The sequence below is a fragment of the Dendronephthya gigantea genome, unplaced genomic scaffold (genome assembly GCF_004324835.1).
Source record: "Dendronephthya gigantea isolate DGI-Jeju-01 unplaced genomic scaffold, DenGig_1.0 000031F, whole genome shotgun sequence".
In the NCBI taxonomy this organism is placed as follows: Eukaryota; Metazoa; Cnidaria; class Anthozoa; order Malacalcyonacea; family Nephtheidae; genus Dendronephthya; species Dendronephthya gigantea.
The window spans coordinates 1,329,713-1,355,640 of record NW_021163041.1 but is presented as its reverse complement, the minus strand read 5'-3'; the positions used below and the strand labels follow the sequence as shown (position 1 = coordinate 1,355,640).

The 25,928-nt window shown below is 36.6% G+C and overlaps 1 protein-coding gene across 1 annotated transcript in view; it reads left to right on the top strand.

Annotated features, from left to right (window-relative positions):
* LOC114524674 overlaps nt 1-25,928 on the top strand; it is a 32,372-nt gene that overhangs the window by 3,484 nt on the left and 2,960 nt on the right. The window contains exons 4-43 of the mRNA XM_028545824.1: nt 295-354; nt 891-971; nt 1,086-1,160; nt 1,500-1,604; nt 2,308-2,409; nt 2,605-2,673; nt 2,976-3,140; nt 4,220-4,325; nt 5,065-5,291; nt 5,493-5,601; nt 6,121-6,350; nt 6,609-6,717; nt 7,060-7,289; nt 7,772-7,945; nt 8,434-8,598; nt 9,067-9,213; nt 9,355-9,510; nt 9,847-9,987; nt 10,505-10,672; nt 10,896-11,066; nt 11,223-11,390; nt 11,659-11,820; nt 12,057-12,230; nt 12,416-12,598; nt 12,744-12,914; nt 13,432-13,596; nt 14,701-14,883; nt 15,239-15,415; nt 16,411-16,581; nt 17,479-17,691; nt 17,948-18,057; nt 18,809-18,870; nt 19,716-19,846; nt 20,083-20,379; nt 21,071-21,355; nt 21,994-22,296; nt 23,233-23,529; nt 23,842-24,204; nt 24,635-24,943; nt 25,148-25,635. Of these exons, the coding sequence (XP_028401625.1) occupies nt 295-354; nt 891-971; nt 1,086-1,160; nt 1,500-1,604; nt 2,308-2,409; nt 2,605-2,673; nt 2,976-3,140; nt 4,220-4,325; nt 5,065-5,291; nt 5,493-5,601; nt 6,121-6,350; nt 6,609-6,717; nt 7,060-7,289; nt 7,772-7,945; nt 8,434-8,598; nt 9,067-9,213; nt 9,355-9,510; nt 9,847-9,987; nt 10,505-10,672; nt 10,896-11,066; nt 11,223-11,390; nt 11,659-11,820; nt 12,057-12,230; nt 12,416-12,598; nt 12,744-12,914; nt 13,432-13,596; nt 14,701-14,883; nt 15,239-15,415; nt 16,411-16,581; nt 17,479-17,691; nt 17,948-18,057; nt 18,809-18,870; nt 19,716-19,846; nt 20,083-20,379; nt 21,071-21,355; nt 21,994-22,296; nt 23,233-23,529; nt 23,842-24,204; nt 24,635-24,943; nt 25,148-25,635 (7,202 nt within the window). The remainder of the gene's footprint in view (nt 1-294; nt 355-890; nt 972-1,085; nt 1,161-1,499; nt 1,605-2,307; nt 2,410-2,604; nt 2,674-2,975; nt 3,141-4,219; nt 4,326-5,064; nt 5,292-5,492; nt 5,602-6,120; nt 6,351-6,608; nt 6,718-7,059; nt 7,290-7,771; nt 7,946-8,433; nt 8,599-9,066; nt 9,214-9,354; nt 9,511-9,846; nt 9,988-10,504; nt 10,673-10,895; nt 11,067-11,222; nt 11,391-11,658; nt 11,821-12,056; nt 12,231-12,415; nt 12,599-12,743; nt 12,915-13,431; nt 13,597-14,700; nt 14,884-15,238; nt 15,416-16,410; nt 16,582-17,478; nt 17,692-17,947; nt 18,058-18,808; nt 18,871-19,715; nt 19,847-20,082; nt 20,380-21,070; nt 21,356-21,993; nt 22,297-23,232; nt 23,530-23,841; nt 24,205-24,634; nt 24,944-25,147; nt 25,636-25,928) is intronic.

Sequence of the window (25,928 nt, the reverse complement as noted above, 5' to 3'; positions counted from 1 at the left end):
CTCCTCCGCAGGCCCTTTTCCGCGCGCACTAGAAAAAACGTGTACATGCAGAAAAACGCAATATTCATTTACTATTCGCCACCTAGTTCCATCTCTGTATCTAATGTTTACTCTGTGGGTAGGATATAAGAATCGTATGCGAATAATCGCATCGTGTAGATCGGTCTTGATATGTATGTATTGAGCAGTTAAAGCTCACGTTAAAACGCTGCGCCTGAAAAACAGATTAATTCATTCAACAATGATGTTATGGAAATGTTGGAGATTAAAGAAGTTTCCATAATGTATTTTCAGGATCTGTTGCAACCGGACAAAAAAACGTCACCGTTGAATGTGATTGTATCAATAAAACAGGTATGGACGTTTTCCTTGTGGTTATATTATAGTGGCGTCAAATGTGATGCATGCATAAGGTAAGGACCTGAATGGTTTGATGATGAAATGACCTGCAAGGTATTGTGATGAAGGTTTATCATTAATACATCATGTGGTGTAACATAGTGTATGGTATAGACTAAAGGTTAGTTTCCACTCAGGAAAATTCTCCTTTGGATCGGGCAGGACAGGAGAGTTTCCTTAATTTGTATAAACGCCGCCTGAGAACTCACCGACAAAGGAAATTTTCCTGTCCGTTCCGATCCAAAGGTGATTTTTCCCGAGTGGAAACTAGCCTTAAGGTCTCCTCATCTTGCAGTCTTTGCAGTCTCTATTTTCTTAGCACCCCCGGCATGAATGCATGCATGAGCGTTGCTTATATAATGTCATGACGAGTGTACCTTCCACACCTTTTGACTATTGTATTTGCATACCTGCGTGTAAAGTGGCGGAAACACACTGGTACATTAAATATACAGGTTTTTAATGTGAGGTTTTTGATAATTATCTTTCAGGTTCTCACTCTACAAATCAGACGTTTGATTGTGAGTGCCAAACGTACGTATTGGTTGGAAACAAATCTAAACGCTGTTTCTGTAAGTATATGATAGTAAAATTTGATGCAACTATAATGAAATTTGTTTCAGGATCGGCGATAAATTTTCTGATGTTTTATAATTTACAACATCCATAATGTTGTTTTATTGTAGTCGACTGCAGTGACGGTGCGAATTACACGTGTCGAATCAACGAAACCTGCGAACGTTTGGTTACATGCAATAACAGTAAGTATAAGGCTATATGTACAGTATGTACCTAGTCAGAATGTGTACTAGTACACTGTGTAGAATGTGATTCATTTCATTTAGAAACGGTATAAAATTGAACCTCGTACCCAGGGTATTTTCTCTTCGTACTGGGCAAAATTATGCCGTTTCGGTATTAGGCGTTTACCAGATAACGGCATGCAGAACTTTTCATCACTGAAACGGCACAACTTATAAAAACAGAATTCGTACCGGCGAAATAAGTAAATGGTATACTGACTGGTCTTACATAGTAATACACAACTCTCTTAGGGAATACATTGTATTGAAGTTCATATCATATGCTCTCAATAATAGGCTGTCATGAAAATGCGACATGCCGAAGAATAAATGGTGCCTATAAATGTGTTTGTAATGATGGATTTGACGGAGATGGTAAAAGCAGTTGTGAGCCAAATTGCGGTAATTATGCCTTAACAATAACATTTTGTTTGTGTTGATAATGAGCCCTTGGTTATACGTTGCATTTCAAACAATAGATGACGACACTTGAATAAAACTCATTATAAGACTGCATTTGACGCGACCAAAATGCGACGTACCGTTAACCTATAAGGCCTTATTCCATTTAGCGCTAACACAAATGCCAGAATGACAAACATTGTTCGATACTTTTCAACTACTTAAGTGGCCAAAGTGGCCTGTACTAAATGTCACGAAATTATATTTGAACTATTATATTATTTATCATGCAGGCAGTGCATGTTCGAACTTTCCACAGTGGTGTAAAACAAAAGTTAAATCGCCGTAGAGACCGCTTGTACGGCTATTGCTTTACAAAACAATACGACATTCTTGCAGAAAGATGGACGGGTGTGCCCCAAACCCCTCGTTTATATAGAGAGATTTCACTTATCTTAACCGTAGACGTCATGTTGGTGTTTTTCCCAAAAGAACTTGATTAATGTCATGTGCAATGTAACACAAGAGGTTTGACTTTTCTTGGAAATGCTAGAGCTAGTAACATTATAATTCAAGTGCCGGAGAACACATAGGCATGCAGAGGCAGCAGAGCATTCAACTTGAACCTAATTGAGTTTATAAAAATCTTTGTTTACACCAGCTTCTGCCAGGAGATTTTGTATTTATGTTTATTTCGTTATAGGTTGTAGCGGTTGTGGCCAAAGCGACCCAAAGTTAAACTGTTCTTGTGAAAACAAAACCTACTGCTGTAGCACCAATAGCAGCTGCCCTGCTAATTGCCAAAGTACGTCAAACAATAGTCTGTAATTGCCATGTTAGATTTAACGTCTCGACAAGAACGATACAGCGGAATACAGTTAAATATACACTGCACTTTTACAGAAAATTGACTCTCTTGAGTTTTAGTTACTTAGGCAAGATATATGTTTTAGCCCAATCTCTAACAGCTTTAACGCATACATGCATATCCGATTTTTAGATTGTAAAAAAGATGCGTGTTTGGTAACTGGAAATTTGACCTGTTGGTGTAATCTAACGTGTGGTAGAAGTAAGTGGGATTTCGTTTGAAAAAATATTTAAGTTATCTCATTAGAATCCAAGACTTATTAATTTGGAAAATGACTCATGACTTATGAGACATATCATGACTGTAAAAATATAGGCGTAAAATCGACAGGGTCCACTTTACCTATAAACATCTGCTCAAATTTGTAACTAGTTTCCTTTGCTTGTTTTTTACGTAGTTTTTTACTAGTTTATTGATTATTTTTTGCAAAGAAAGTTTTTTCTAAAATGCTATTGATAAGTTTAATTCTCATCGATATTGCCATCGTTTTTTTATTCATATAGCTGATGGTAACTTCAGTGCCTGGAGTTCTTGGGGTAAATGTAGTCGTCTGTGTGGTGTTGGTACACAAAATAGAACCAGAAACTGTACAAAACCAATAAATGGTGGGAAAGATTGCCAAGGAGATTATAATCAATCGCAATCCTGTAACAATACGACATGTCCCAGTACGTATATTTCTTACTACAGCATTTGCATGTCATTTAAAGAAATGAGAAGAACATTAAAATGATTGGTATTTCAATACCGCTGAAAGAACTACAATAGCGCTGATTTAACATCAATTGTAATAGTGCGGAAGTTCAACAACAACGCCTTATTATATATTCCGTAAAGTGAAAATCAATAGAACGAAACGAAGAACAATTGCGTTAACTTATTGATCATTAACATTTTCGGAACAACAATAGCAATAAATCAAACGACATTTAGCATAGAGAAATATTCATTAATGTAAAGGTACAAAGAAAATATTAGAATTCGCATTCTAATTCATTCGTTGCTGTTCACACAACAGCAATATATGTGCAGTATGTTTTATCCCTGGATGTGTTCTCTTGTAAGTAGATCTGCATGCATATAGGTCTGCCCCATGCTGTGTACATTTCGCAATGGTTAGGTAATGTATATTTCGTTCAGCAGCTGCTATCAAAATTTGTTTTCAGTGAAATTCAACGTTTTGAAGTGAACAACGTCTTCTCATCTGTACTTTTATATCTGTTGTTTGTAAAATATGTATACATATTAGAACGCAGATGAGAGAACTTTGTGTTAATGAATATTTCTCTATGCTAAAAGTCGTTTGATTTATTGCTATTGTTGTTCCGAAAATTTTATCGTTCTGTTGATTTTCACTTTACGGAATATATAATAAGGCGTTGTTGTTAAACTTTCGCACTACTACAATTGAATTTCAATCAGCGCTATTGTAGTTCTTTCAGCGGTATTGAAATACCAATCATTTTAATGTTCTTCTCATTTCTTTAAATGACATGCAAATGCTGTAATTCATGCCTTGTGTTTTCTCTGCTATAATGAGATACAGTGCGCATGTGCGTTGATCTGGTAACTCATGGAGTAGTTACTAGTACTAGTCCTTTTAACAACCTTTGATATGTGGAACATTTTCTAACTCATTGTATATGTATACATCTGATATTAATATCTTAAAATAATATCAGAAAAATGGTTCGCTTGCGAAATATTTGCATATTTTCTTTTGTCATGTGTGTGTGTTTTTTAATAGCTATCTCGTTTTCAAAAAGTACATATACTGGAAAAGAACAAGATGGTTATGTTAATGTTGAGGTTAATATTTCCTCTGGTAAAGTGGTGGAAACATTTAAAGTCAGGTATAAAAAGAAAAACGGTTCGCTTCCGAAATATTTGCATATTTTCTTTTGAAATGAGAACAGTCAAACTGAACTAATTTATTTATTCTGTCAAAATTGAAAAGAAAATATGCAAATATTTCGCTGGCGAACTGATATTTGGGCAATTTGTTCCAGTTGGTTGCAGTCGAGAGCTCTGAAGCAAAAGTAAAATGTCTGTCGCTTCCACTAGGCGAATTTATTCGCGCGAACAGATAAAAAGTAGAAAGCAATTCTACTTTTTGCCGCGATTTTTTTCGCAAACCAATCGCATCACCGGATTTCAGATATCGCTTCGCGTCGCGCGAATAAATTCGCCTGGTGGAAAACGGGCTTAACGCAGCACAAATCTCGCGCGCAAGCAATTTTGAAATCCTGGGTACGAGGTTGTCCTCGGAAAGTACTCACGCACCACCCCCTGAGAAAACATACTGCAAAGAACAACATCTTGTAAACCTAAGATTTGAGCTTTAAAACGAGACGATAAGTTCATGGCGATATCGTTCCGAGCTTTAAAGCATCAAATCTTAGGTTTATGTATATGAAGATGTTTTTTTTAATTTGGATGTTTTCTCAGCTTTATTTTAATAAATTGCCTGCTGGTTTTCTAAGTAGTCGATATTGAAATAAGAAAGTCTATTTTTGGAGTTCCTGCGCAATGGTTAAATCTCTTCTGTTTTTCATTTCTATATATGTGTTTATTCATATATCTATATTATAGTGTTGAAAGAGTATCAGGCATGGGTACCGCTGATCAGAAAGATTACCAACTACCAACAAATGTAGCTTTTACTCTTAATGAAACGTCAAAAAAGCTAACAATTAATCTGACGAAGGATTTATATGTCGAAGAAGTAGAGAATTTCACAATAAAACTAAAGGTGACTGATTTCAATGCGGATGTACATGTGGGAAATAATGCAACTGTGACTATTGAAGATTCTGACAGTAAGTGAATACTCACAATGCAGTATTTAGAGATATAATGGGTTTTTTGACAGTCGGAATGTACGTTATATGTATATAAGAAAAAAGCTGGCCTTTTTCTTATGTACATAACGTTATTACATAAAATTTAATACAGCTCATTAAAGAATTTTAAAAAAAATTTTGCGCAAGTTAATAAAATCTAATTTACGTTCACTATAGAGGCCAAAGTTAGATTTGACCAAAGCAATTATTCAACTCCTGAAAATCTTGGTACATTTAAAGTGGTGGTTATTCTTGAAGGTTATCTTAATATCTCTGTCAATGCGAGGTATGATGCTTATTAAGTGTTGTTAGAAGTTATCGCTTCTGTTGTTTTTATAAAATTCATTTTCCTGGCTAATAAACAAACTGAATTCCACTATTAAAGCCAGTTGCGTTTGCTTTTATTCTTTTCTCGCGCAGGCGAAATTATGAGGCGTTACGGGCTACGGGCTACGGGCCCCGCGCAAAGACCTTCGAATAAAAACAATACAAAAACGTTGATTGTGACACAGCAGGCAGAATTGAGACACAGCATGCTGACACAGCATGCAGACACATGCAGAAACAGACACAGCATCAGCATGAAGAATTTGTTGTTCATAGTAATTGTATACATGCATGTGTTAGCTTTTTGCTTAGTATAGAAAATTCGTATAATTTGTTCATTCTTGTATGTGCTGCATAATGCGTCGAAATGGAATCAAATTAACACTCCAGGCTGATCCCCACTCAAATCAATTCATCATAGAGCTAATATTCATTAAATTTTGTCGGAAAATAATATTTAAAATTATGTCTTTTGTAGCGTAAAAACTATTGAAGGAAATACCAGTCAAGATGACTACACCCCTGTTGACCAGATAATAACATTTCATCCCAATGACAATCATACTAAGTTCGTGGAAGTTGAAATAACCGACGATAAATTTGTGGAAATTAATGAAACTTTTTCACTCAAATTATCATCGAAAAGTCCAAAAAAGTTGGATGTCGGGAATCCAAAAACTGCCAATATTACAATAATTGACAATGATGGTAAGATTGTTGATAAATTTAGGAGATAGCTAAATAACTTTTTTGGGTTGATATATACGGTAACGTTATAAACACGAGTTGGAATTACAAAAAGAAAATTAGACGCGGAATGAACTTTTACACTTTAATCTGATCTAAACAAAAGATGTATATTTTTCAATTTCAAATTCTTCTTTCAAAATATGACATCTTCAAGTTTCACCGAAACTCCACTGCTTCCAATAATGGTCCAGTAAAATCACCTCTTTTTATTTTCAGTTGCCCTTGCGAATTTTTCAAAACGGAAGTATGTTGTTTGGGAAAACCAGTCACAGGTCATATTGGAAGTCATTGTTCATGGTAATTTATCAACCCCAGTCACTGCCAGGTATATAAAGATTTCTATTTGATGGATGATGACTTTTATAGCAACAAAGATAGTCCCGTTTCAAACGTCGAACTTTTCATGTGCTGAATCTCATGCAAATGAACTTAAACAAAGACTTTAGCTTATTAACATTAGATTCGACACATAAAAAGTTCAACGTCTGAAACAGACCTTACGTATACATTCTATAACATGTGATAATGCGTTACATTTTTCAAGCAAAATTGAACTTGTTTATAGGGCATTACTGATTTCAGCTGGTGGAGTACTAGATAATTAGGTATATAATTATTTAGAGCTAATTTAGATCTTAACCTCCTATTTATAATTTTGTTATTCTAGATTGCAGATTATCAACAATACGGTGACAGCGGGAAATTGGGCATTAAATCATGATATAACTTTTAATCCCGGTGAACCACAGCGGATTAATGTATCAATTAACATAACAAACGATAATATTCCAAATGAAAATAATAGAACATTCACTGTGGAACTGCGATCACGAAACTTGTCAAGTTTGCGAGTAGTCACACCTAATACCACTAAAATTGAAATATTGGATAATGATGGTAACAACAATTTTTCTTTAATCTTTTCTAAATCTTATCATTAAAACCCTTGATAATAAATACAGGCTATTTGATAAATATAAGGAACGCGCATAAATAATAATTATCTGCACTGAAACAAAATCCGCTAAAATAGTTTTTACTTTTTACTCTGTTTTCGTTTTTTGTAAATCTCAAGTCCATTAAACTATTTTGCATAATAATTGCATTATTGTGAATAGTTCATGAAACTATTGTGCATAATAATTGCATTATTGTGAACAATGATTTCAGATAATGCATAATTAGCTATCAGGTATCGGTTATACCATGGTCACGCGCGTTAAGGAAGTTAAGTAAATTTCTACCAAAAAAATGATGAAAATAATTGTGAAGCCCAATTAAACTTACTTTTTAGCATGCATGAAGTATTTTTAGAAAAATAAAATCACTTTCGATTCGTTTTGAACCAGCATCGGAAAAGACTGTTTCCTTTTTTCTAGTTGATGGTAACTTCACAGCCTGGGCTCGATGGAGCAACTGTAGTAGAAATTGTGGTATTGGTATTCAGGAGAGAACAAGATCCTGCTCTAAACCCAAAAAACAAGGTGAAGGAAAGGACTGCATTGGAAATTCAACGGAGACCAGATCATGTAATATTACATTGCATTGTCCTGGTAAGACGCATTTCTTTATTGGCTTTTTATTTAATTGTAATGCGAGGAGGGCAATTGATTGAACATTTTAGTCGGTAGCGTGGTTCGACAATATAACATCGAGCATTGATAGACCTGAGTATTCATATAACCAAGAGCGTAGCAAAAATTATTTAAAAAGGATCATTTACGAACATGGACATGCCGAGGTAGCTACTTGACGATCGGTTCGGCGGATTAATAATTCAAAGACGTGAAGAAATAAGTCGCTCTTATTGATGATCAAGACACTATACCGATTATGTTTGCTATAACTATATCAGTATATAGGTATTTGATTGTTCTATTCCTATTTCATGATGAATTAGTCCAGTTTTGTTTACTACTGCCTTTTAGCAAATTTTTAATTTTATAAATAAAAGAGGGTCTACACTCTAAATCGCCCGCCTCCGGCCAACTACAACGAGTTATTTTCTTATAGTGTTTCTAAATTTTCTTCTTTCATTAAGGAACTTACAATTGTACCTCACTTTGGTCTAACTGGACATCTTGTAATGCTAGCTGTGGAACTGGTTATCGGTCAAGAAATAGGACATGGTACAATGTCGTGGAGGGCGTTAGCTGCAATGGTACATCGTATCAACACATCTTGTGTAACTTGACTGCTTGTCCAGGTACGTTGGATAATAACTGGTTATTGACCGAGCGTGAGGTCTGTATATTTCACAGTAATGTACGGTCTGAACAAGCGAGGTCAATAATTGGTTTATTATATGGCTGACCTGCATGAGACATGACATTCAGGATACTGGTCCAGATACGGAATATACGGACCACGGTCCGGATATATATGGGTTTTTACGGACCGCTTGTCCACCAATCAGAATTGAGGACTTTGAAAAGCCATATAACAACATGAAGTATTTACATGGAACTATTTATTTTATATTCCTTTCTTCATTCTCAACTGTCGACAGAAAGGTTATATTACAACATTACTCAATACCACCGTAAAAGTAACATGCATGCATGCATTGTAAAATTGATTTCGCTAACCTGAATAATTGTCAAATTTATCCAGTCATAGTTTAAACTACTAAAGGTGGGGACGAACTCATCATTTTGAATTGCTTGCGGTTTAGTTCTAGCTAATTATTCAGCGTGGACAAACTGGACCATGTGCAATAAATCGTGTTATCAATCAAGGACCAGAGAATGTTTAAACATCACACAAAATATGATATGCAATAAAACCACGATTGAAACAAGACAGTGTAATTGTACCACAGGTAGATATATCTGTATGTATAACTATGTACTAATCTGCCTTTTTTTTTTTTTTTTAATTATCTGTCTATAAGTATAAGTATATATAATTACATACTGACATGCTTACCTATTTCTCGGGTTTTTTTCACAACTTTGTTAAGCTGGATTTTCGCCGTGGTCAAACTGGACAGCTTGCAACACAACATGCCTTCAATCAAGTAACAGAACGTGTTTAGACACCACAATAACTATGATGTGTGGCGGATTTGAAACGAAAACACAACCGTGTAATATAGAAACTTGTCAAGCCAGTCAAGGTAACCTAGCTTCTTTCTTAAGATTAACCAGTTCTAATCAGAATTGATTTGGAAAATGCACTGAATATTTGAGACAAATGGCCAAGGTGCTAGAAATGGCTCAATCATGTTCACTGACCGAAAACAAAAAAATTCGCGATTTCAAGAAAATTATAATTAATAAAGTTGTACATGAATGCATGTGTGTGTAATTAACTGTTTCTAGATAATCTAATCTTCTGCTGTGGAAAGCATGCAGTTATAGCCAGTACAGTTAGAGTCAAAATTTGAAATTTTATGTGTGATTAGTGATCGTGTTAATTGCATGGAAATATCTGTTTCTTGTCTTTCTTGTAGAGATTTCAAACTGGTCAAACTGGACATCTTGCAATGTGACCTGTGGTAACGGTATTAAAACACGACGGTGTTTAAATGCCACAGGATATGGTTGTAATGGTACCAATATCACAGAATGTGATAATTTACCCCCATGTCCAGGTGATAATTATTGCCTAATGATTATATCGATGACGAACTATTATTTTTTCCTTCTGAATGGCCCGATTTATATACTAGAGACGGATCATCCGTCTAGACGAACTTGGGCAAGTGAAAAATAGTTCGTCTTCTTGTTCTTCTGTGTGTAAACACGGCCAAAGAGACGGATCATTAATTCTTCAAAACGCATCATCCGCATATAGGTCGTCTATTTAGTTTTAGACGAATTTGAATGGTAGTTCGTCTTGACACATCATTCTGTCTGTTAGTGTAAATACGGAGTGGGGACAAACATCGAAAAATTCATTATAAAACAGCTCTTGTTCACTCTTTTTTGAACATTTTACACACACTTTTTCTCCGAATTCCCGTGCACTTTCTAAACGCGCGATTCTGTTTCGTTTGCATTGATGACATATTCGTCGATACATGTAGTTCATGAACGGATCATCCGTCTCTAGTATAAATCGGACCAATCTGTTGTTGACTTTGTTGCAATTGCGTTGTATATTCGTAGTTGATGGATATTTCAAACAATGGGGTTCGTGGTCTATATGTACAAAAACATGTGGTAGTGGCGAAAAAATTCGAACGCGAGAATGTGTGGAAGAAAAACATGGTGGGAATCCCTGTTCTGGGTTAGCAACAGAACAATCAATATGCACGAATCCGGAACTCTGTTCAGGTGCGTTTTACTCAGAAGCATATATTCCTAAATTATGAATATTGTCAACTCAGTGTAAGGAATTACTATGAACCCCATTACTTTTACCCCGGTTTGGCGCGGTTCTAATTCTCTCTAAGTCTGTAACATAATCAAAGAGCTAATCAACGCCGGATGCCTATATGATAGAGCTATAAAAGAATGGTGCATAGATATGATATTCACCGTAAATTTTGAATTTTAGATGAAATAAACTTTAACCCTTGGAGTGAATGGAGCAAATGTAATGTTTCGTGCTTAGAAGGCAATCAAACTCGTGATAGAACGTGTAGTAAAAATGTATCGGAGAGTGCATGGGCGGGTTGTAATGCGTCTACTAGTCAAATTCAGTCATGTTTCGCCGGCCATTGTCCAGGTTGGTTGGCTACAGCTTAAAACGAATAAAATATTAAATTGCACAGCTTATAATTTGTCAACCAGTAATTATATCTTGAATACATTTTTCCCAAAAAATTGGGAATATTGTAGTGCACAACCGTTGAACCAATTTTGTTTTATATGCGAATTTTAGTTAATGGTAATTGGAGTGAATGGAGTCCATGGACAAAATGTCCCGGAAACTGTGGAAGTGGCTTTCTTTACCGAAAAAGAATATGTTCAGAACCAAAATATGGTGGCCTTAATTGTTCGGGCAATAAACGTGACGTCAAGGAGTGTAACCATACAAACGTTTGCACCGGTAATAAACACTGTTCTCCAGAATTTAATCGACTCATGTATGTCAATTAATGCTTCGTGTTACGACACGAAAAAAAAACGACTGCATATGTTTACAACGGTTTACGCGATATCGGTTGAAAATCACGTTCAGCATAATCTTCCTACGTACAACAGTCGTGACCAAGGTCAATGCATTGCATGTTGACCATAATAGCACTATGAAAAATGCATGCCTTTATACAGACTAATTCTTATTTTCTATTGTTTGTAATAATGCCAATTTTTAGGTGAGAGTGGTTTCAAACAGTGGACTGATTGGACGCCATGCAGCGCAACATGTGGTGAAGGTGTTCAAAGGCGAACAAGAGAATGTGAATATGATGAGCCTAATAAAGAATGTAACAGTTCACGTTCCCAGAAGATGCTCTGCTACAAAGAACCATGTCCAAGTATAGTAGATTCATTGCTATTTTTGGTCTCACGCGGTCGTTATAATTTAGCATCTAATGATCTAAAGTTGTCAAATGCTAGCGCCTTCAGAGGCTTATATTTTCAGAAGTTTTGGCATATTTTCCCGATAACAATATGGACTGATATTAATGGACTTAAAAGTGCATGGACAGTCCGTCTTTAAATAACGCAATAATCGAAAAATGTATCGATAATTTGTTAACATTTTGTTAAGTAAATGGCGGTTGGTCGTCATGGGATAACTGGAGTCGATGCAATTCGTCCTGTGGGTCTGGGGTACGTGTAAGAAAGAGAACGTGCACTAATCCTGTACCGAGCAGCGACGGCCTAACCTGTTATGGAAAGAACGAAGAACAAACCGAATGTCTTATGCCTGAAGCCTGTAAAGGTATGAATGACAGGAAACACTGCGAAATACAATACCAAACGTGGCAATGACCCGGAAAAAATATTGCAAAATCTGTAGCACTGTAACTGAGATTTTCGGTCAAGTTCAAAATCACAACCAACTCCGGTTATATATATACCTGCAATCCTTAATACTTAGGCTGTATATGCTTTTCAATATTGCAGATGACTATGCATACGGCTCGTGGGGGAGTTGGGGTGATTGTAGTGCTACATGTGGCAAAGGTACAAAGACAAGAATACGAATTTGCAAACTAATACCGAAATACCCACCTGAAGAAAAAATACCTTGCAAAAATCCAAAAAAAGATTATGGATATATATCTTGCTACATTCAACCCTGTAAAAGTAAGTACATCAACGCACATGCACCTACTACAGAACTATATAGCTATGAGAACTTCATGCACTTACTATAGAAGGCAATCTTGCGTTCCCACATGCTGTGAACCCTTAATGTGAATTTTTAAGGTTACACTAACCTCTACTTTAGTTGATGGTAATTTCACTGGCTGGTCATTTTGGTCTCTGTGTAGCGTCACCTGTGGTGAAGGTGTTCGCTCGAGAACTCGTAGTTGTACTTATCCCTCCCCAGCTTATGGCGGTGCTGATTGCACAGGAAAGATTTTGGATGTAGAGGATTGCCATCGGAATTATTGCCCTAGTACGTAAACAATATCTTATATATGTTATGTATCATACTAGTATGTGGCTATATAGTCTTCTCAGTTCTCGCTATCTATTTCTCGATAGACAGCGCGATAGTTTTAGAAGCGTGCGTTTTTAACATTTTACGTTTTTTGACGTAACCGAAGAGGAATATTCATATAAAGATATACCAAATATGTGTTTAGAATCATATATGAGAAGAGTGCTCGCAACTCGATATATTGAAGTATAGAGCTAATAAGACGAAGATAAAATTCAATAGAATGACTATAATTGCCACACAGTGCAAGATTTATAGTAATACAACAAAATGCTGAATATAGTCGAGAATATATATATCATTTTTGTAGATATATTTATAGATATTATATGTATATATATATATATATATATATATATATATATATATATATATATATATATATATATATACATATATATATATATATATATATATATATATATATATATATATATATATATATATATATATATGTATATTATTTTTGTAGATGATTATCTCTTTAAGTCATGGAGTTCATGGGCAAATTGTTCCAGAAGCTGTGAAGGAATGACAAATCGAACACGTGTTTGCAAAAACACAACTGACCCAACCGTTTGTATGAAAGAAGATCTGAATGTTGCCGCCAAGAATTGTAATACGGAACTTTGTGATGGTGAATATTCAAAAGTTGATTATAATTTCATTTTATTGTACCGCATTTACCTCCCTGTATAGTATACCTGCTACACTAAAAGAATGAGGCTGAACAGCTGGCATGTGTCTGTGCATTAAGCCTTTTGTACTCGATCATGCATGGTACAAGTGAGGACATCACGAGGAATTATAATATAGGCTCATTTAGAGATTAAAGTTAAGAGTTAGACTTAGTATTTACACGGGTACCGGGCAAATTTCGAACCAATGAGGCAGGAATTCATCCGTTTTTCGTTCGCCAAAGAACCAGGTTTCGGCAAGCATTTCAGCTCATAACTCAGAAAAAAAGTAAAAAGCACTGGCCTCAATTTTTATTGGAGTTATCGCTCCAGTTTGTTTACAGTTCAATGGTTTTATCTGCGAAATCTCATTTTAAGTTCATTCTGTCTCAGAAGCGCTGTTGTACAGGATGTCCCAAAAAAGTCCCCCCTAATGAAATGAAACTTTTTTTGGAATTTGAATGCATGATCTACGCAGTGGCGCATGTGTAACTTGCATGATCTACGCAGTGGCGCATGTGTAACTTGCATGATCTACGCAGTGGCGCATGTGTAACTTGCATGATCTACGCAGTGGCGCATGTGTAACTTGCATGATCTACGCAGTGGCGCATGTGTAACTTGCATGATCTACGCAGTGGCGCATGTGTAACTTGCATGATCTACGCAGTGGCGCATGTGTAACTTGCATGATCTACGCAGTGGTGCATGTGTAACTTGCATGATCTACGCAGTGGCGCATGTGTAACTTGCATGATCTACGCAGTGGTGCATGTGTAACTTGCATGATCTACGCAGTGGTGCATGTGAACTTTTTTTGGAACACACTGTATGCATATAGACCTTTTTATAAAGTACATTGTGTTGTAACCTCCGATGCGTGTTCCAGTGGACAAAAACATGCATGTTCCGCATGATTGGTAAACTATAGGCTCATGCATTGGCTATAACCAGAAGGCAGAAGCATACCTTATCCGCAAACTACGACGTCATAACGCAGACTATTTATAAAGGTTCATACAAACAAGGCTCCTTTCTGTACGTAAAAGACGTTTTCGTTGTAGTTAACGGTGGTTGGTCTGATTGGACGCTATGGTCTTCGTGCGACCTCACGAAATGTGGTGCCCAACTCGAACAACGCCAAAGATATTGTGATAAACCTAAACCCCAAGCAGCAGGAAATTATTGTATTGGACATGATGAGGAAGAAGTGAGTTGTAGGGATGGGGATCCTGTGCCATGCAAAGGTAACTTGGTTTTGTATCTTTGTTTCTTGTCGCCAACTGTTGGCGGCGTATTTTCATTCTTATTGTCGAAAAGCTCCGTTGTCGATGATTGGTCTACTTTCTGATGATGTTATATGAAAACCAAGAATACACGTGTAGATAACGATTGTCACAATCATTGGTGTACATGCAAGGCTGTGTCATTCGGAAAATCATATACGACTGTTTCCTGATTTTTAGCGAAGCAGTATACGTGACGTATGAGAAATTTAGCAAAAACTTTCCGGGTGAAATTTTAATAGAACTTTCTTCTGGAAAAAGTAGGTAAGGAAGTATGGTTGTATGGGTAATTCCAATGTTGATTTCTTCTTTATAGAGACTAGTATTGCTGGGTGGACAGACTGGTCTTGGTGGAAAGCGTGTTCTAAAAGCTGCGATAGTGGTAAAAGATCACGTTATCGCAAGTGTAACAACCCCCCTCCTTCACCTGGTGGTCGTAACTGTACTGGAAATTACAGTCAGAATGAAGAATGTAATACCCATCATTGCCCAGGTAATCAAATAGCTTTTTCGACCCAGATTGCTTCAAAGTGCAGCTATTCCAAACATGTTCAATCATTTTTGTATCATACCAAAGTACCTAGGTTATACGGTTGCATTTTCGTCGCGACCTATGACCTTGGCCCAACCAGCCTATCTGAGATCATGACGTCATAAAGCGTCTCGACAAAACTGAGTTATCATGTGCCTGGTGTTATTTGTACTTATTCTTTTAACTAATAGTATAAAGGGTGAAAAATTTAAATTCCAATTTGCAGTTGGGAGAAAATAAACGTGTTTTCACATAAATATAATAAAATTACTTGATATTTTCGAGTGTCGAAGTCCAGTTTGCAATGAAGGAAATTATAACTCAGTTTTGTCGAAGATCTGGCTTCTGATTGGTTGATTTTTATACCCAGATCAGCTGGAAGGGAAATTAAGTCTGCTGGTTGCATGAGAAAAACGTAGTTTCATGAGACAATGAGCTGTATATATACGATGCTCATTCGATTTTTTCAGAAAATGCGCGCGAGGAGACAATATGATCGAAGGCCTCTCAAAATACATGAGAAAATACCCATAAAAACAATTTCGTGATATCCGACATTTAGATTTTTCCGTTGCCGAGATTGGCCCACGAACTAGCTAGCGTTATTACTCGGTAAAGAAATAATTTCGACACGAAAAGCTCTTAACTGCCAATCAAACGATTTGATAAAAACTGAAGCTTTTACTAATAGAAATATTTCAGCCACCTGGCTCAGTCATCTACTCCTATACTGAACTTGCATGTCTTAAGGGAAGTTAAAGGCGGCACGACTGCCTTTGGATAGTAAAACACAGGAACCGGTTGTATAAACCAATCCTGTCACCAACTTTAGTTTAAAATGTCTTTATATCTTTCGCGAGGGCGGTGGCATTCTTTAAATGCGAGATCTCTTGATATAGAGTAAGTATAGCTGTTCCTCTGGCCAGGTACAGCAGCTAAACGAACTATACTTTTAGTTAATGGTGGATTTACGAATTGGACATCGTGGACAAACTGTACAAAAATCTGTGGCAATGGAACACGAACGCGTAATAGAAGCTGTACTAATCCCACACCTAAATATGGAGGACTAGATTGTGTTGGTTTAAATTTTACAAATGAAAGTTGTAATGAATATCCTTGTCCTGGTAAGAAAAATTTTCTTGCAAACTTATATATACAATGCCATTTTTATACATTTAAGTGGCTTTTTCATGAGTGTATATTGAGATGTTGTCGATCATCACACAACACCAGTTTGCATTAACTATGTGTCGAGTTTGGAACAATGGGTTTCTATTGTGGAACTTAATTTGTAGACTACCGTGACGAAAAAATAAAAAAATTCCTTTTTAGCATTAAGGGTCAAGCGGGAACAGCAGACTTTCGAGAGAAGATAAAAACCTTCTTCATTTCACAACGACTTAGAAATTAGAATGAACCGTGACCTTTGGTATAGTGCAATGCTCTACCAACTGAGCTACTGGGTCAAGACGGTTCGAAGCAGGGCCGCCGAGAGAAATTGTGGGGCTCGGGGCAAAAATTTTTTCTAGGGCCCTATGACGTTATGGCATAAAGTACTTCAAAGCGTTGTGCAAAAGTTTTACAAACAAACTTTTTTACAAACAATATCAACATATCTTAGAAATTAAAATAACAATGACTTATGACTGTCACTCGTACTTTCAACTAGTGTGCGAATAATACACCGAGCCCAGCATTTTTTAAGGTGCTTTAATTTTAGGTTCTTTCTTAAGTCGAGGGCCCCTTCAGTTTTGGGGCCCATGGCAAAATGCCGACCCTCTCGGCGGCCCTGACTGGAAAACGGCGTATACGACCATGGGCGAGTCTGCCGAAAAATGGCGTATTCGACCATGATCGAGTCCGCCGAAAAATGGCGTATTCGACCATGATCGAGTCCGCCGAAAAATGGCGCATTCGACCATGGTCGAATCCGCCGGAAAACGGCGTCTCGTATGTCTTGCATCTGCATGCACACAAATCATTGTAACTTTCGAATTCATTATTGCAATTTGTTCTTGTAGTTGATGGGGGTCTCACGTTATGGTCAAAATGGTCATTCTGTAGCAAACCGTGCAACAATGGACAGGAAAAAAGAACACGTTCTTGTACTGCACCAACTCCGAAGTATGGTGGTCGAAACTGCTCATGTGCCAAAACAGACAAGTTTTATCATTCTGATAACTGTACGGTTGAATATGAGCAAACGAATGGATGTAACAGATTTGTTTGTCCACGTACGAATTTATTCTATCAGTTTTATATGCGTAATCCTTGCACGCTTGTGTTAGAAGGCGTTACCCGGCCGCGTTTCCTAATTTGGTACAGCTCTGCCTCGTAAAAACTTTGTTAGAAACCTCGTAAGAATTAATAGACGTCTTGTTCAAAGCACTTTTTTGTTTTACATGTTCCTGGAACTTGAATTATAATTAAACTGTAAACCCACGCCATAAAGTTAATGACTTCTGAACTTCTTTGTTAATTTCTTTCCAGCTGTGAGAGTAGAGGTTAACATTAATATCAAAGGTTCTTACTTGCGCTATCTCGAGGGTACTAGTACTGACACAATTGGGGACAAGTTTAAGAATAAAATAGTAGACCAGGTAAGTAACTTAATTAGGCCTTAATACATAGATTTGCCTGAATTCTTAACGACTCTTTGACTTTGTTCTATGAGATCCTGCAAGGTACCGCGGGATCAATGGACGACTTGCGCTTTAGACTAATTTCTTACCTCGGCGATAAATATTAGCTTACTAATATTAGTAAAACTGCCAAATTTGGCTGCGAATTGTTTTGAATTACGGAAAATATAGCCTTGCGAAGTTCACGAATTTTTGTGTACTTTTGTATTACCGCCGGAAGTGTGTAACTAATTTAGTTACACATTTCCACACGTAATACAAAAGTATACAAAATTTGCCAACTTCGCATGGCTATATTTTCCGTATTTTACAAAATTTCGCAGCCAAACTTTGCATTTGCACTAATTTAAGTAAGATCTTTCTAGCTGTGATGATTTATTTTCTTCTATAGTTACTTCGATCAAAAATTAGTCTAAAGCGCAAGTCATCCATTAACTTTAGTGTTTTCGAATCGTTCCTTGTTTACGCGTGGACGCGGATAAATATTTTAACGGATAAATATTTTTGCGTTTAAAAATCCTCCCAGAGCTTGTGGACGGGGCCTCAGACTAATTGAATGCGCTATGGCTTATTTCAATTTCAATTAAAGACCTGCGTTTTTTCGGGACGTCATGTGGGAATGATATCATCATGAAAAACTGTCCATCGTTGGCACATCAAAAAGAACCAGAACTGTTCGTGAACAGACATGATTATATTTTCAATTTAGATCGTGCATCCTTACTCTCAAACAGAACAACAACCTCCAGTGGTGGGATTTACGCATTGCAGGTATAACCTCACCTTTTGACATGCGACATATAACCTTACCTTTTGACATGCGACATATAACCTTACCTTTTGACATGCGACATATAACCTTACCTTTTGACATGCGACATATAACCTTACCTTTTGACATGCGACATATAACCTTACCTTTTGACATGCGACATATAACCTTACCTTTTGACATGCGACATATAACCTTACCTTTTGACATGCGACATATAACCTTACCTTTTGACATGCGACATATAACCTTACCTTTTGACATGCGACATATAACCTCACCTTTTGACATGCGACATATAACCTTACCTTTTGACATGCGACATATAACCTTACCTTTTGACATGCGACATATAACCTTACCTTTTGACATGCGACATATAACCTTACCTTTTGACATGCGACATATAACCTTACCTTTTGACATGCGACATATAACCTTACCTTTTGACATGCGACATATAACCTCACCTTTTGACATGTCAGTTTACACGATGGAGATTTTATGATCAGACCAGGGTGAAATACAGGGGTGTATAAAAAAGGTTACTTTATTCCAACATGCAGTGTAAGCACGCGGGGCCTTAGAAGACTTACTACCCTACCAAGATATTATAAAGCTAAATTAGTCCTGCGCATAAGTAAAGACGAGTAAAGGCGGTTTTCACTATGGTGAATTTTTCGATCGAGCGAAATTTTTCGCCTGATTTTCTTTTTATTTTAAGAATTTGACCCTAGCGGTAATCTTGACCGGTCACAATTAAAAAGAAAATCAAGAGAAAATCAAAAGAAAAATTTCGGTCTATCGAAAAAATATATAATATATTTCTATTTTGCGTATTAAGCTCGAAAGAATTATGCATCATTTCTGTCTCGTACAATTTTTCTGACGGTGATCAACTGCCCATCCTTCGAGATATCGTGGACCAGCCTTCAGACTCAAACTTTTCTATGACGTGGATGCGTTCATCTGTAGGTAAGTTAGCAGAAAGTTTTACGATACTGAGTGCCGGTTGAATCGTTAACGTAAAACTTCTCAGTTTTGTAACGTAAAACTTCTCAGTGTTTTATTAATTGTAGCGCCTTCTTATTTTCCACATGCACAGAATTTATTTAATGAAACATTCAGGACATGCGACTACTGGTGTGCATGCAGAATAGTCCATATGCACGTTTCAAATTTAGATAACAACTTTTTGTATCTTTTTGTAGTGTTTTCAAATGAGGTGTTCATAACAACTCGTGTTCTGAGCTCTACTAGTATCAAAGTAAACTGGAGCGTGATTGCTTCGAATTCTGATAACATAACAAGCATCACCGTATTTTATAAAACATCAAATGGCGGCGCTATACGATTTAAATCGGAGCCAGTACCTGCATCATTTATCGGTGGTATTGTACTAAGAAATTTGAAGAAATTTACATCGTACAAGATTACTGTATCTCCAACTACGGCAAATGGCACTGGAGTACCAGGTTATTTCTCAACTAATACGACACACGAGGACGGTAGGTGGCGGACTATAATGTTCATCACACGTATACCTATAATTTAGCCTAGTACAAGTTGATATCTCGTCAGTGCATCCGGGAGAAAAAAGTTAATTCAGATATCTAGATAACTCTCTGTAGTAATTAAAATGGCACTAAAATAATATTTGGGAAACCAGATTGTATGATAATACCCATAACGTACTGTAAATCACGACTTGAAGTAGAAGTTCTTGAAGAATGTGATTGCTTCCCGGAAATCTTACCGTATGACCATGATATGTTGGTCATAGGAGCTAGATTCTTCATGTCAGTTTAGTCTCGAGTTCGCCGCCCCATTTTGGTATTTCTCGTGGCTTCAACTATTTTTAAATATTTTTTAACTTTTAGCGCCGGTGTTTTTTATAGAAACAAAAAATAACTTACTACTTTCTACTGTAGTTATCTTGCTGCTGTTTCGTTCATGCTCCGTTCATAGCATTTATGTACAATTATTACAACTCTCGTGCCTAAATACCATACGAAATCTGGAACATTTGTCTCACAGCATTAGATGTAAAATATTATCGAATATTAAGTTTATCTATAATTTACTCGCTTCTGCAGGCTAGGGCGTCTCAAACGCAAAAAGGGGGAAATCTGAGAACCGCTGTTTCTCCGCGCATGATGAACAGTACAACATGATTTTTTGCTTCCATTTTTATTCCAGTTCCTAGTGTAGGACCGGAAATAAAAGTTGAATCATTGAGCTCAACATCATTGAGAGTCACCTGGCAGCGTGTTAGCAATGAATATTTACATGGCATACATAAAGGTTATTGTTTGTATGTTGATGGCGTACAAAGAAATTACAGTGATTTGAACAAGACGGAAACACTTCAAAAGTTTGTAACTGGTCTCAAACCTTACACCGAATACAAAATCGAAGTGGCGGCAAAAACAACCCCGGGTTGTGGAGCGAGAAGCCAGAAAAAGGAATTCACGTTAGAAGATAGTAAGTTTAAAACTGCATCTGAATATTTTTGAGCAAAGTAAATAATTAAATCTATAACCATCATTGTCAATAGCAATACTACTCTGCTTTATACAAATCAAGTGAACAAAAATTTCCCAGCAACAAATAATAAGATATTCACAAAATAGCTCGTACCAATGTTTCGAAATACACGCAATAAAACTCCATTAACGAATGTGTTACCAAATGTAATTTATGCTTCATTCCGTACGGTATCCGAAGCGTAGGTAGAAAAGCCTGGCTTGCGGGGTTGTACGGTATCCCACCCATATATATATGGTGAAATATCCTTATAGTAAGGCCAAAGACGGCAGCGTTGCACTTTCTTCGAACAAGAAGAGGACGATCGGTTTATCAATTATAGACGCGGAAAAAAGAACTGATTGTCTTGTTGTCTATTATTGAGAGTTAGTTGTGATTCTGCAAGTTAGGGTGTGTAAAATATAGTAAAAGGCCGCATATAATGGTTCAGACCGAGGGCCCGGCCATGGCGCTTGTCACTTTTCCTAAAGTTCATTGTAAGTTGTATTCACATGAAGAGTCAGAACTAAGGAAGATTGTAGGTAGATGTTTTTATGGCTATACATCGTCTCTAATTATTTGTGGTTCTTCACCAGAGCCAGACGAACCTCCCAAACACGTTACTGCACACAATACAAGCTCGAAAAGTTTACGTGTGGAATGGGGAGAGGTAGATGAAAAAGCGAGGAATGGAATTATACGAGGTTATTACATCATTTGTTCCGCTGTCAAAACAAGTGGTATAAAAGACAAAGAGATAAACATCACGTCTGGTAAAGAGTTTCATAAAGTGATAACGGACCTGGAAATTTGGACATGGTACAACGTGAGTGTTGCTGCTTATACGAAAATTGGAGTAGGACCTGCATACGTAGTCTCAGTCCGCACGGAAGAGGGAAGTAAGTATTTACGTTATTTATTTTAATTTAAACCAAATTGCATGCGTTATAAGCTTATAAATACCTTGGAAAGAAGGGCAAATATTGAGAACCTGAGAACACTGTTGAGATTTATATCAGTGTCTCTATATCATTTGTCTTGTAAAATGCTTTATAAGTGATTGTTTTCAGTCAGACATGCAGCTTTAGCGTTTATTACATACATGTGCTTGAATTTATTCAAATGAAGTGTGAAAGCATGCAATCACATTATTAAACGGTTGGATTTAATCAAACACAAGAAAATGTAATGAACAGCAGTTTTGGGTCCATCCAGTGGCGTAGCAGACCTGACGTACAATACCATGCATGTGCACTACCTCAATCGCGAACGCATATTCGAACGTCGCAATTTTCAAGAACAAAAAGTATTATCATGCAGTACTAGAATTATTGGGTTTTAATCACACGAAAGACACTTCAAAGCACATGCAATTATGTATATAATATTCTTAAAATTTTGCATGGTGAATTAATAATTAAATCATCAATTTCGCGAAGTATAGTTTATGTAGAGCTTTCACGCGGGCGTTCTTGTACAGTTCTGATACAAGCTCTGTATAAAACTAATACATGTGGGGTTTTCTACGAATTGATGATTGAAAATAATGTATATTTCAAATTGTTTTACAAATCTCTTCACTTGCTCAAAAAAAGCGTCATTCTTTTTATCATATTTGCTTATCAACCACCAACACGCTGTGTGTACAAGAAGTTACTTCATTTTTGGTTTTCACATTGAATATGTCGCCATTGAGGAGATATATTCAGCAATGGCTAATACATAGTGTTGGCTGCATGTTAACTTAGAGTTAACGGCTGCAATTGCCGTCAGTCTTCATCATTCGTGTATGTCTTTAAAATTTAATGAAATGTTGAATGTTTTCTCTTTTTTAGCTCCCGACATTGCTCCTGTTTTCAATAAATCTATAAACACAAGTTCTACTACTATTTTCCTAAAATGGTACCCGATTAATTTTACCGATGGCATATTATTGGGGTATGAAATAACCTATCTGGAATTAGGTGGTTATAAGTTCGCTAAGAAGAAAGTTGAAAAAGTTGCCAACAATGTCACAAATTGCACATTGATAGATTTATTCTATTATTGGAATTATAAAATTACAGTTGGTGGCTACACTAGACCAGGAGTGGGAAAAGTTGCCACGACAGAAGTTAGAACGCATGAGCAATGTGAGTAAAAATATATCACTCGACGTTTAATTTCAATCACGACGATATACAATACAAAAATCTGTGACAAAATGCAAACACATTCGCGACAGGATTTTCCGCATGTAGTAGTGTACATGCAGAAATGAAACTCTCAGTTTATCCACCTACAATTGGAGAAGGCAGGATAAGGGAAACTTTGTTGATCTTGAATTCCTGATTTTCTGGAGTTTAAGTGTATTTTTTCTAAAATTTTTTAGCCGTGACCCCGTTTTACTATATATTTTGTTCTGTTTTACTATATATGTTTGTTATATTTATATCTTGTTCTAGTACCAGGACGTTCACCAGAAAACGTTCGTGGCGACGCAGAGACATCAACTAGTGTTTATATCACATGGGATAAAGTTGCTTCAAATTTTGTTCATGGAGTATTGCTAGGCTATAACTTGACTGTTCGCAAAACAAAAGATGGGTCTTTGGTGAATAACAAGGAATTAGAACCGAAACCCGTAAAAAATACATACACAAAGGCTAAAGTACCTGGTGTAAATGTACTGGCCGGGGTAAAACAAGTATATTTAGGGAATTTAGGTAAATATACAGAGTATTCGATATGGGTGCGAGCAGTAAATTCTGAAGGTCATGGTAAACTGAATTCACCTGAAGGTTATCGAGTCAGAACTAAGGAAGATGGTAGGTATATGTTTTGATTTTTTAAAGTAACCTATATGAATGATTTATAGGGTCTAAAGTATACGTAGTCAAAAAATACGTGATGGCGTGCGATGAACATAGACAGCTCGCAGTCCCTCCATTATCCTTCGCTTACTTATTATCCTTCGCTTATTATTAACGAATAATAACATAATGCAAAGGATAATAGAGGGACTGCGAGCAGATAAATATTATTCTGGAAAGTTTTAATTTTGACCATGTTTCTAAAATACTTTTTAAAAGAAGAACAATATCAAATTGACTCTTTCGAGGTTTTTTACTTTCCGATTTAATAATGGTTTGGTTAATTTTAGCTAGCCCGACCTTGATGTACCCAGGCTAATTCTAGCATGCATTGAGTCGTTCCAACAATGAACTTTATTCAATAAAATGTTCGCATATATCGCAGCACCGGAAGCTCCACCCTCGAACATAAGAGTTGAAGAATTAGCTGCGATTTCAACATTGAACATGGAATGGCGGGCGATCCCCGAAGATAAAGTAAATGGTATAATTCGTGGATATTACGTGGAATACACTGCTGTCAACATAAATGGACAAGACGTAGAGTTGGCAAAACAAGTGACAAAGTTTTTCCGAGTGAGAGGGAATCGTTATTCTACAACACTAAAAGATCTCACTGCTGGATCGACCTACAAAATAAGAATGTTTGGTTACACCATCAAAAATGGAACAAAGAGCAACTTTACATATGCGCGTGAGTCATGAAGAAAAAATAAAATCATTACGCATTACGCAATTTGATATGTTGTTGTTTATAAGCTGCTCCCAATGGACCTTTTTCATAATGATTGATTCTCCCAATGAGGCTCAATTGAAACAATATTTCTCAGTATAAACATTTACATCAAATCAACAAAAAACTAGATTGCGTGATTTTTCTATCTTGAATTTCTTTTAGGCACCTGTAATTGTCCAAAGTATTTAAAAGTGAATTGGTGGAATATTCCTCCGTATACAGATGGCAATCAGTTAGATCCCGGTGGCATATTTTCCCACGCGGTGAAAATAATGGTAGACATGTGTGGGGAATGCCCTAATGGACATGGTCGATCTAAACCATGCTATAAACCTGGTTGTGATGAGCATACCTCCCGTAGGCGTCGTGAGGTTGACTCCTACCAACAAAACAGCCTTCAGGAAGTTCTAAATAACATCAGAGATGGCGTGGATATCAGTTTTCCAATCCAAGGAAACAAATACATGACCCATTATGGCGGGAAGTTTCCTTATATCTCTGTTGTGGAGACTTCAGGATCGGTGTATTTTACTGTGAAAAAAACTCCCTCGACCTCCCACGTCCTCATTAGTGCTGGCTTTTATTCAATTCCTTTGCTGATGCTTATCACTATCCTTTCAGTTCTTGCTGGAATAATTATCTGGGTTTTGGTAAGTCGTATCCTTATATTTTCATATATGCGTGCATGTGCTTTGTTTTAAAATGTCTATGCGCGCGCGTGCTAAAACAAAAGTGTAAAACCAAGCCAATATTACAATTGGCCGAAACATGGATCCTCTTGCAAGGGGAAACATTCTTGTCCATGTTATGCATGGTCAAATTGATAGTTTAATCCAGTACTTTTCGTTTTGTTGACTGACTAGAATGACTGCAGTCACAGAAGTATATGAGCTAGAATATTGTACAACGACCAAATTTTACATGTAATATAAATGGTAATATA